The 12,076-nt window shown below is 43.8% G+C and overlaps 2 protein-coding genes across 3 annotated transcripts in view; both read right to left on the bottom strand.

Moving 5' to 3' along the window:
* Positions 1-465: 465 nt before the first annotated feature.
* On the bottom strand, positions 466-8,616 carry prph2b (peripherin 2b (retinal degeneration, slow)). The gene is made up of 3 exons (XM_084735276.1): positions 7,602-8,616; positions 5,496-5,742; positions 466-1,169 (listed from the first exon to the last, which is right to left on the bottom strand). The coding sequence occupies exons 1-3, from the start codon at positions 8,180-8,182 to the stop codon at positions 966-968; spliced, it is 1,032 nt and encodes a 343-aa protein (XP_084591402.1). The 5' UTR covers positions 8,183-8,616; the 3' UTR covers positions 466-965.
* A 2,209-nt stretch (positions 8,617-10,825) lies between these two features.
* Positions 10,826-12,076, bottom strand: part of ubr2 (ubiquitin protein ligase E3 component n-recognin 2) — a 32,623-nt gene continuing 31,372 nt past the window's right edge. For both annotated transcript variants that reach the window (XM_084735292.1, XM_084735291.1), the window contains 2 exons: positions 11,673-11,774; positions 10,826-11,573 (listed from right to left, as the gene is read on the bottom strand). In XM_084735292.1, the coding sequence (XP_084591418.1) occupies positions 11,432-11,573; positions 11,673-11,774 (244 nt within the window). In that variant the 3' untranslated portion in view covers positions 10,826-11,431. The remainder of the gene's footprint in view (positions 11,574-11,672; positions 11,775-12,076) is intronic.

Raw genomic sequence — 12,076 nt, forward strand, 5'->3', positions numbered from 1 at the left:
ATCATGTGCATCAGGTTACAGATGTTAACATTAGCATTAGCTATCATTCCTTTGACTGACAAAAATGAAGCTGTGATCTTTTGCAAAGCGTAGTTTATTAGACAAACCGTAAAAAATAGTAAATAATTAAAGTTGGAATTAAAGAGGTGGTACTGCAACAGTGCGCCTGTTTTGTTGTTTTGTTTTGTTTTATTTTTTCAGGATGTTTCAGCCGTCTGTTTCCATGTCAACCAACCGTGTCAGAGGTCTGACAGCGACGGTAAAGACCAGAGTCCGACCGATACTCGATGTCTGAGACACAAACACCAAAATGTTAACCTAAGAACAGCTGGTAACGATATTGATGTTTGTTATTCATATAAACAAACATGTTTGGCAAGAATCACTCAAATTTAAAAAATATATTGTTTATGTTCTGCGCCCTTTGCTGGACAAACTATAGAACGGCAACAATTTCTAAACAATTTTCAAGATTTTTCAATATCTGTTTGAGGAGCTGATGTCAGCTGATCAGAGATCAGTGGCGATGTATCGGTCGGGCTCCGGCATCAAGTCTTTCAGGCCTGATGATGTGTGACAGGAAGCATTAATAAGGAGGGGTTAATTTAATATTTGTGTATGATTTAAAATCCCGACCCAGATGTTTTATTTACAGCAGCAGGTTTCTGTTCCTCCTGTTTAAAAATAAACTCTGTTCAACATATTTACAGAATGGAAAATATTGACATTCACAGTAACTTTAAATGACTTGTTCACTTTGAACGTGTGTGTGTGTGTGTGTGTGTGTGTGTGTGTGTGTGTGTGTGTAGTATTCATGTTGTAGTATTTTAACACATGTACGATGGCGTATGTACAGAAGGTAGAGAGGACCTCTCCTTTCTCGCTCTCTGGTTTCTGTGGGAGAGGCGGGTGGAGATGAGGGAGGAGAGGGGGGACATCTCAGTCCTTTGTGGTGGGCAGGGATCTCAGGTGGCGGCCTCCTGTGCGTCCCCACCCTCCTCCACCTGGTTGGACTTCCCTAGCGTCTTCACCTTGGCGAGCAGATCACTGAATGTCTCCTTCACCCCTTTCTCCAGCAACCAGCCCTCACTCTCACAGTCCGGGTTCTCCGGGTCCTCCATCGTCTCCAGAGCCGTGGTGAGGTACTTCAACCCTGCCATGTCTACCGACTGACACGCACACACACACATACACACATGTACAGGGTTAGTATACATGTCACGTATATCTTATCACGTCATTATTGTGTTAGAGCCATGTGGCCATTTTCTTGGGAGCATCTGCACTCCAGTCCAGCAGGCAGCGATGACAGTGTTAGTCGTGTCTTACAGATTACTGCTTCGACTGCAAGATAAAGTTAAGCACCACCCGCCACTAAAGACTGTAAAGGGCACGGCCCTCGTCTTTGTGTTTCCCCCGCAGGTTTATGAAGAGTTATGGTGAAGCTCAGTGTGGCGTCTCCGGCTGAATCCATCTTGGCAGTGCCTGACTCAGCTAACTCCCGGCTAATTCAAAAATAGGCAAAGAGGTGGGGTGTGGGTGGAGCTGAAATGAAGTGGCTACCTAAAATTCACCACCCGTACAGCTGACATGAACGGGGTAATTAGCTTTAGAAATGGAAACTGTTTTATAAACATGTTTATTTCCGCTGTAAAGTTGGGGATCTATGGGGACTGACTTGCTTTTGGAGCCTCAAGTGGACATTGGCGGCGCAGCAGTTTATGGCACCTGAGTGTTGGTTTCATTTTTCAGGATGGATAGCTTAGGTAGCTTGGCATGACCACTAAACTTTTGAAGTCACCCAAGAACCACCACAATGTATCAGAAACCTGGTTCCTGTGTAGTGACTTGAGGTTCTGGTCTTGTATGTCCGTGAAGATCTACAGTCATCCAGCCAAAGGTATTTGGTAGGAGTTGTTTGAGTAGTGGAGCATTCAAGGTATTTAACCATCCAGGGTGGTACCCACATTGGCCGCTGTTCTGTTTGTGCCAGTGTGACAAAACATCCTGGCACAAGTAGAACGATGTGGTGTGTACAGTCCAACGTACCGAGGGATGCACAGACCTGTACGTTCAGGAACTAGAACAACAGCTGCACAAGTGCACAGGACATCCAATACGATGTGGGTCGACTGCTGAGTCGACCCACATCTTAAGGACAATGGTCACTCCTTTGAGGACGGCAATGTTGACATTTTTGCCAGAGAAGACTGATGGAGGATTGAACCCAGTCTGGAACGACTGTCAAGTAAAATCAAGGTGCTGTTCGTTGTTCAATAAACCTCAATAATGTTACTGTTTGACAATAAAAGTCTAGCAGCCAGTCAGTTTGTAGCCACTGGGAGAATCTTCCAGCTTTCTGGATTTGCCCCAAGGTCCCCTTACAGCAGGACGTACTTCCAAAGGAAAGTGTCCAGGAGATACAAAGGAGCATCTGCCTGCACCAGCTGTGGTTCCTTTCCCACCAGAGAGGAGACGTTCCACATCCCTGGTATGTGAGACCTTTGTCTGCTGCGCAGCTTGAAAACCTGACCCCTAGTTTGGGTGATGGGTCTACAGGACGGCGGTACCATGTTGATTTTTCCAGGCTGAGCCCCACGGGGCGACCAGACGTCGCTCCTCTTATCCTGATTCATGAGGTTGGTTTTGTTCTGGCCCGTCCCCTGGGACCAATTTGGCCTCAGAGAAGCAGCATTCAGAGGCTGCAGAATCATGTGTCTTTATTCGGGTCGTGGTTTGGACAGTATGTTTCCCAGACTTACAGTATTTGGCGAAGGCTGGAGGACCCTGCCTGATGATCTGACGCTGCTCATCAGTGACATAAACTTAAAGTAAAATGGCCAAACTACAGTTTCATGATCACTGCTCCGTCTCACAGAGAGATAAAGTAGTACACCTGGTGCTTAGAGGCGTTACGAGTTGGGGGTGCATTCAGTACTTCATGGATCTGTGGATCCAGACCAGAGGAGAGAGATGAGGAAGAGGAAGAGGAAGAATAATTTATTGTAATTTCATGATGTTTAATAGCTGAGAGCTGTAGTTACTCGCTTCTGAGTAAAATAAGATTCTTTTCATAAAAGTAATAGTAATACTAAATTATTTTCTGTATATACATATTTTTTAATGAATATAACTTGTTGTGATAATCAGAACTGTTTACTTCATTTTTTGACCTTGTTGCCCAGTAATAATACTGCTGTACTTTGTACTTATTAAAAATATACTCAGTTATTTAGAAATACTTAGTGTCATTTCAGTCCCTTTTAAAGTTATTACCAACTCGTTCTCTTCTTCCCTCACAGTTATATTAGTGTCAGGATGAGTACTCAGTGAGTATAATACTCCATACACACTACATGTTCAAACTGATTATTCCCATCAGGCTTCTTGGATCAATGTACAGTTTGATAATGTTCAATATGAAGTTGATGACAGAAGTCCGGCTTGAAGCTTCGCCTGAGAAGACGACATGAGGGGGAACAGGGTCCCACAGATCTGAGTCTATTAGTAAAGAAGTTGGCTGCTGGTTGAGGTTTGGTTTGATTGGTTATGACATTGTTTTTATGAAGGAAGGCTGCTGATTGGTCTGTTGAGGTGCATCATGCAGGAAGCTTCAGTGAAGAGAACGAAACAGAAAGTTCCTACAAACAGAGTGATTGAGTTCAGGATGTTGTTTCTAAATCTGTCACCTGTCGTCATGCTTCAGGTCAAACTTGTTGTTTTGACCCACATAACGAAACACTTTTCATTCTCAGGAACTGTCCCTCATCCTGAGCTTCCCAGAATGCAACCTGTTGCTGCTGCTGCGGGCAGATTAACCCCCCCAGAATAGTTCCTGATCCTAAGTGAGCCTAACCACTGCTCGGCAGCTTAACACGCCGCAACCTCAGCACCCGATCCAACGCCGAGTCCTGAGTCACAGCAGCACGAGTCAACAAGTGTGTGCTCATGTTTCTGTAAACCACAGACCTCAGATCAGAGGCTCAACTTTAAAATCCAAAACACGTTACACAAACTGATGAACAACACAAAAAATGATCAGATCACAAGTTGACAGAAAATTAATTTGTTATTCAGAAACGGTGAAATATATTTTTCCAGGTTTTTCTGGACTTTGAAATGCCTGTCATTTAAAAAAAAAAAAAAAAAAGGAGTCTGATGTCATCAGTCTGCAGAGCCGAGCCTGGTTTTGTTTGTCATGAAGCGACGTTAACGCTAATCACTTGCTAATCAATTATGCTGTTAACCTGGTGCATTTAAGGTCACATTGGTTAATTTACTGCAGGTGTGCTGCGATTATCTTGTTTTAAATCAGAAGATTAAGAACAGAACTTATCCTTCGTTCACCTCCAGGAGAAAGTCCTCAGAGATTAGAAACAGCAGCAGCTACGAGACAGATTTAACTCCCAGTTTTACCTTGGTAGCATATTTTCTGTAGCCTCAACCCTCATGTCCAATCAAATGCTTTCATTACAGCTGTCTACACATCATCAGTGTGAGTGCAGAAGTAAAGTGTGCTAAAGGTTTAATTTGTCACCAAGTTGTAAAAATAAACTTTTCATAAAGACTTTTTATGAATTCTGTGTGAACAGACAAAAGTTCTCCTGCAGAGAAGAACACAACAATCAGGAAGAGTTTTTTTTTCTGTCGCAGGTTGTTTTCGGGTTTCATCAGACTTTCATTTCATTGGTTGTTTACTCGCTGACCAATAAGGTTCTAACTGAAACTGGATTTAAAAAAAAAAAAAAGAAACACTGAGTTTCCTCTCACAACGAGACATACGGCTGTAATATGGTACATCTGGTTTGTTTTAACCTGAACAAAAAAAATTGGAGGTCATATGCTGGAGTATTTCTTGGTTCTGAGCAGTTGCCAGGCAACCAGTAGAGACCAGGAAGTTACTGGTCACAGCTAAGAAATAGTCTGGCATGTAACTCCAAACTGACATTTTTACACTTGAGTTTTTCTTCTGATTAAACAGGTGAGATATAAATGTTCATCACTGAGAGGTGCACCTTTGGACAGGTGCCAAAGTAGCTGTTTCCAGTCTTCATGCTAAGCTAAGCTAACCATCTGACTGTATCAATCTGAAACTTCCACAGGTCTTTTCCACCAACATCTTGGCCCTGATTTGGAACTATGTGGAGCCAAAATTACCCAAATCATTTAGTTCAGAACCTGAAAAGGTTGTTCTCAGCTGGAACCAAAACATAGCAACAGTTTTCCTCTAGAACCAAAGTGAGCACATCTTATTCTACTGGTGGTTATTCTACCCACTGATGATGACGCATTCTTGACCGTGGTTCCACTCAAAACTGATGAAGACACAAGCCGGTTCACTAGACAGCACCGAGTTCAAGAATCTTCAACAGAACCGGTTCAGGAACCAGAGCTAATTTAGTGGAACAACATTATCAGAGACAAAGAGAAGAAGAGGGTTTATAAGCCCAGGCTGGATTCCAATCGGCTGCAGTGGGTTGCGGGTGGACCCTTACCTCCAGGATGATAGTGGCGATGACGAGCACGCCGATACTGGTCATCATGCTGCTGAAGTAGGAGAAGAGGGCCTCGCGGCAGCCCCTGGTCCAGATGTTGAGCTCCTCAATGCGGTGGTCATAGTCGTAGTGGGCAGAGTTATTGGTCAGGTGATGCTGGATGCAGGGCCGAGGGGACCCGGGGTTACAGCAGCTGAACGGGACACTGTCCATCAGGTACTTCCCCTCCACATTACTGAGAACACGACTGCAGGACAAAGACAGAGTTCATGTTTACTGGACTCTACAGGGGGTCAGAGGTCACTGCCTGATGATGTCAGACTGGCCTACTGGAACCCTAACCCTAACCCTCGGGCCCCGGGGCCAGTGCCTCTGTCCAAGGAGACAGATTTTCCAACAAGTAATGTTAACAAACAACTACAAAGACAGAAAACAATCACAGGGAGACGCTGTATTTTATTCTAGAATAAAAAACTGAATAAAGGCTCATCAAAGTCAGACTGCGGATAATAAACATCAGCATCATCAGCATAACACGATCACACCCTTTAAGATTTCAGAGAAATCAAGTCACTCCAGTGGAATCTGTACTGTTAACTGATGGGATGAACTTTCACCAGAGAATTTACCCTGTCTGTCCACTCAGAGGTCAGCTGACCTCTGAGTGGACAGACAGCCACAGAATCCATAACAGAGGAAGCAATGTTAGAAGACTATAGGACCAAAATATATGACGTAGACTAAATTTGCTGTGCTATTCCCTGTTCTAACTGTGGTTAAAGAGTCTGCACCTCCACACATCCTGATGAATTATCACTTCTTCAAGTCTGAAAAGTGATAAAAGTTGTCCCAAGGATGGAGCAAAAGGAAAGTTCATGGACTCAAATCTAACGGGTTCGTCCTCTGGAGACATTCAGAGACGTACTGATGATGTTTCCTGCAGATGTAGATAATCATATCAAAGAACGTTTTCATTATTTTAAAAAATAAAACTGAACTGACCTGCAGATCTTTTTTTTTTTAATTTTGACTGAACAAAAGGTTGTTATGGGACACTTTGTGATGTCTCCTGTGAGGGGCTGGAGCCTGAGAGTGATTGACAGGAGCATGAAGTGGGTGTGGCCTGTGGCTGACAGGAGGTTAAAATTGGATGATGGGAAATAATCATCTCAGAGAGAGAGAGAGAGAGAGAGAGAGAGAGAGAGAGAGAGAGAGAGAGAGAGAGAGAGTAATATCTCTTAAGTGCATTAACACAGAAACACGGCATGAAGACACGCAAACATTAATCTATGATTTGCAGTAAGCTGATGATTATTGATCCTATCTGACAATTGTCTTTTCCAGCATGTCTGTGATGATCACATGTTCTGTGCTCAGTGTGTTTCAGCAGAGAATCAAACAGTCACTCACTCGCCGGGTTCAGTTTAACCTTGTCATGTTAGCGGGTGTGTAAGCTGCAGCAAGGTGGAAATCAGATCCTGGCAGATTATAGATTAGGGAGGAGAAGCTGGTACATCGACCTCCCGCACGGTAACTTTTACCTCCTTAAGTCCCTCAATTATCCTCCACTGACCCCTTTTCACAAAACTGCGTGTGACGACCTGCTGAAAGTTCAGTTACAGTGTGATTCAGCTGCTGTTAGAGGTTTGAATCATCTCGTTAGGAAGCTTAGAGATGATCCCAGTTTGTACTGTCAATGACCGCAAGAGATGAAAATGACCCACAAGACTGAAGTGAAATCAGAACTGCTGGATGTTAAACATCCTGATCAGGACTGAGTCTCATGAGACCCAGAGGAGCCAGTAAACAGCTTGACGCTCCTGACAGGATGACACGTTGGTCAAACTGTTTCTCAGAGACCAACACACATAAAGCTGTCAGCCTTTTGGATTGACAACTTTCTCTTTTATCGGTCATCCAAGCAAGTTTGTTTGACCCAACAGGTTGAGTTTACTGTGATGTCAAACAGAACGAGAACATCTGAGGCTTAGCAGAGTATTGACTTGACTATTAATCAGTGATCACATTTGATTAATTTTCTGCCACTGGACTACCAGTTACAGACATAACTGACCGACAGGTGCGGCTTTTGGCCCATTTACTCACTCTTTGACTGCGTCGTTGCTCATGTCCAGGTAGCGGTTGCTGATCCACTGCACCTCGAACCAGTCCCTGAAGTTGTTGTTGCCACAGCAGCGGAACTCAATCTGCGTCATGTCCAGCGTCCTCTTCATGAAGCAGCGTCCCGGCGTGTCCGTGTCCTTGTAGAACTTGATGCTGTTCTTCAGGCCCTCGGCCAGCGTCAGGTACATGGCAAACTGCATGAGGAAGCAGAGCAGGGCCGTCAGCAGCAGCAGCCCGTTGAAGCCGCAGCACATCAGTAGGTATGTCTTCAGCATCGGCTTCCACTTGGCGAACTTGATGGGGTCCAGAGAGTCGTGGCACACCTTCCCACCGAAGGCGTTGACCCCGCAGGCCAACACACCCACCAGGATCAGGAGGTTGGGCACTAAATGGCTCTCGTTGTTGTCCATCATCTCGCTTCGCTTCCGCAACTCGATCTTGAAGAAGATGCCGAGACTGAAGATGAGGATCCCTACGATGACCGAGAGCCAGTAGATCATCCACAGACCCTGAGCCAGCTTCACCCGCTTCTGCAGGTTGAACTTCACTGGCATGAAAGGCATTTTAGCCTCTTGATGTATTTCCAAACACTCAACTGAAATCAACAGTCACTGAATGTCAGGTATCAGTAAGAAGCAGTTCGAAAATCCGTCAGAGTTTCAGAGTTTTAATCCGTTCCAGCAAGAAACAGCAGAACGTGACTTGACCAGAACTCCCGGTTTCAGACCCATAATGCCGAGCGGCAGGTCAGGACAGTCCATACTGCTGGGAGGGCAGAGGGGTCTGCCATCAAATCACAACCAAATATTCACATAAAACCGATCAGATGAGGCTCAGCGCTCGGCTGTAGAAGAAAAGGTGTGAATGTGAGCGAGCTGCGAGTCGTCATCCAAACCTCCGATCAGCTCTGATCCCATTACCAGCAGATCAGCCGCTGCCTCTAATCCTCCGACTTACTGCTAATTGGTTTGATGTTAAGCAGCAGCAGCTTCCTCTTCTTGGCCTGTCAGAGCTCAGAGTTCAGTTCTGCTGACAGAACCTCACCTGTGTCACCTCCCTGCAGGTGAGCCCCAGCCACAGGAAGTACATCCCCAATTCAACATAAGTTGTGACGCTGTGTAAAATCCATGATTTATGAAAACGATCTGAAATGTGGACTCGTCAGACCACAGCACACTTTTCCACTTTGCATCAGTCCATCTCAGATGAGTCTGCCGTCCCACCCAGCCGTCATACCTTCACCTCACAGTCTGTCCCGACAGAATCACTGGACATTTACAAAAAACAGTCACGCTTATCAGTTCGAACAGGAAAAATCTCGTCTTTCAACTGTATTCAACTGAATTTGGGTCGAAATGTTTTTGCAAATCAGTGTATTCTGTTTTTATTTACATTTGACATATTTACTCAATAACATCAGTGATTAACCTGCGATCAAGTGTTTGACACGGACACGCAGGTGTGGACTGGTTTCCTGTCGTCTCCTGGTTGAAGCCTGAGTCCTGAGTCCTCCAGCACCGGAAACACAACTCAAATAGTTTGACAGCTGCTAAGAAGTTTAGAAGTTGAGGGTTCTGTCTTTGAATCTCAAGTTCACTGTCCAGAAGAAAGTCAGAAACGTCAGAGACGAGTCTTCCGGTGCTTCTGTCTCAGTGGTGTCAGCTGCTCTGCAGCAGGGACTGCTGGGAGTTTAGACACCAGCCTTCAAAATTCACCGAGCCTCAGAGGAAAAACCTCTGACAGAGTTTAACTGTCTGGTCGAACAGCTGTAAGAGGATTTTGTTTGATCTGTATTTTCTCTGTGAATTTTAAAGGCTGTGTTAAAAAAAAAAAAGTTAAGTTTTTAGTTTTGGACAAACATTGAAATGTTTTGTTAACGAATCAGAGCGATTGACGTTTTCCCGTTTTAGAGTTTGTGGGTCCTGAAAGTATTTGAATTTTGAATTTATGTATTTTTTAAATTTAGGTCACCGTTCTAATCTGTTATTTCTTATTTAGATTGAGTTTACTGAACAGCTCAGACTAGAACTAATCTTAGATTAAAATGATATTTTTTGTGACAATAACTGGAAGGCAGACTGAAGCTACATTCATTAATTTAAATATTTACGTCAGACAAGTGAAGAAGTTCATCTGTGCGTCACTTTAATTCAACAGTTTTTATTTTGGTTCAATTAGTGTGTATTTTTGTGTATTTACCTTTAGTGTTGCTTATAATCTGATAATATTTGAATAAACATCTGAATCCTCTCCGTTTTCTCGCGCCACCATCAGGACAAACCGCTGAGACTGAGAGCAGAAGGATGTGATTGGCTGACAGACAGAAAAATGAATTTGTTTTTAAGTTTTTATTGGTTTTGTTATTCTTATACAATATTGTACATGAAGTCATTTATACAAGAATTCACATATTAACAAGTCAGCTGTGATAAATGAAGCAGCGTGAGGAGGCGACATGCTGTGAACGTCTCAAAATCTCATTTTATTTAAACGTGAAAAAAAAACAATCAGCAGAAAGAAACTGAAATCGGATTTTATAACAAACTAATAAATAAATAAATAAAGGAGATTTCTGTCTGTTCACCAAGTTTCTGTTTCTCTCTCACGTCACAAACTCAAAGCAATTAAAAAACAAAACAGGAAGTGACATCACACACGGCTCTTTAAATAAAATGTTAAAACAACAAATCTAACCTTAAAAAACTGACCGGTGTCAGCCTTTCATTCCTAATCAATACGTGGATCTGATATGTGCTCTGATATGTTGTCAAACTGATCAATAAGACACAAAGAAGAGGAGTCATGTGATCATTATTAAAGTGACGTCCCTCAGTGTCTCCTCCTCCTGTTCTGATGTGAGGATGATGAAGATCATAAAACTCCTGGAGCTCCAGCAGAAAACTGAACTGCAGATAAAATCCAGACCTTCATCATCTTCATCATCCTCACATCAGAACAGGAGGACGAGACACTGAGGGACGTTTGTTTTTGGGTGAACTGTCTCTTTAATGTTCCTGTTTTCACTGATCACTCATGAGACTTTCTGCAGGAGACGCACTGAACTGTCTGTTGTCATGAAACGCTTCAAATTCAACCATCAAACAAGGAACAGATTTCACAATAAAAGCCTCCAGAGTCTGTTTCTGTTCTGTTTGTAAACAATAATAATAAAAATAATTAATGATATATAATCAATCAAATCTCTGGTGTCTTTTTAATGGAACTTCTGATTGAGACTTTAGCTTCAGCTCAGATGCAGTTGTTCATCACAGACTGTCAGGTTAATGACCTCACACCTGTTCAACACACCTGTATGTGGGCAGAGACTCGGACATCTGAAACATTTTCCCATCATGCCGAGAGGAAAAAGAGGTTTAAATTTATTAAAAACAAACAAAAAAAATCATATGAAAAAATGCTTGAGGTGACCTGTCAATCATTCTGTGATGACAGCAGCAGGTGGGTGGGGCTTCACTTTGGTGTGTTCCTGCAGAACTTCACGTGTTTTTAAAGATTCACAGAAAAATCTCCCAAAACTAAAGTTCAAACGTGAAGAAAACTTTAAGTCAAACTCTAAAAAGAAACTTTTCTAACGTCCAGAGCAGAGAGGGTGGAGTCACTTTTATTGCCTCTCTCTGATTGGTCAGAGGTCAAAGGTTAGGAGCCTCCATGAAACAGAAACTAAAAAAATCCCTGATAGCTGATCTGAGCTCAGCACTGGGCTGCAGGAAGCTGATTGGTTGAGAGGAAGGAGTTGTTACTAAAAGAGGCGGGGCAAAGAGTCAATCTTCAGCCACAGGTGGAGCCAAATATCACAGGTGCTGCCAGTCGATGGCGACCAGCGTTTGATTGGCCTCCTGAGCGTGACCGATGACCTCGGCGACGCCGTGCTGACGCCACAGACGCTCGATCTTCCTGTAACGCTCGGCACACAGGTGGAGGGGGTTCCCCCGCCTGCAGGAACACACACACAGGTGGACGGGTAAATAAACAGGTAAACACAGTGTGTGTGTGTGTGTGTGTGTGTGTCTGTGTGTGTGTGTGAACACCTACTTGAGGCCCTGGTCTGTCTCGCCGTAGTCATCCAGGTATGGAGGAGGATAGAAACAGCCCTTTGTTTTACCTGCGACAAACAACACCTGACTCTCTCTGACCCTACACACACACACACACACACACACACACACACACACACACACACACAGACACACACACACACACACACACACAGACACACACACACACACACACACACACACACACACACACACACACACACACAGACAGACACACACACACACACACACACACACAGACACACACACACACACACACACACACAGACACACACAGACACACACACACACACACACACACACACACACACAGACACACACACGCACACACGCACACACACACACACACACACACACACACAGACACACACACAACATAAA

The sequence above is a fragment of the Lutjanus erythropterus genome, chromosome 14 (assembly GCF_056507025.1).
Source record: "Lutjanus erythropterus isolate fLutEry1 chromosome 14, fLutEry1.hap2, whole genome shotgun sequence".
Classification (NCBI taxonomy): Eukaryota; Metazoa; Chordata; class Actinopteri; order Lutjaniformes; family Lutjanidae; genus Lutjanus; species Lutjanus erythropterus.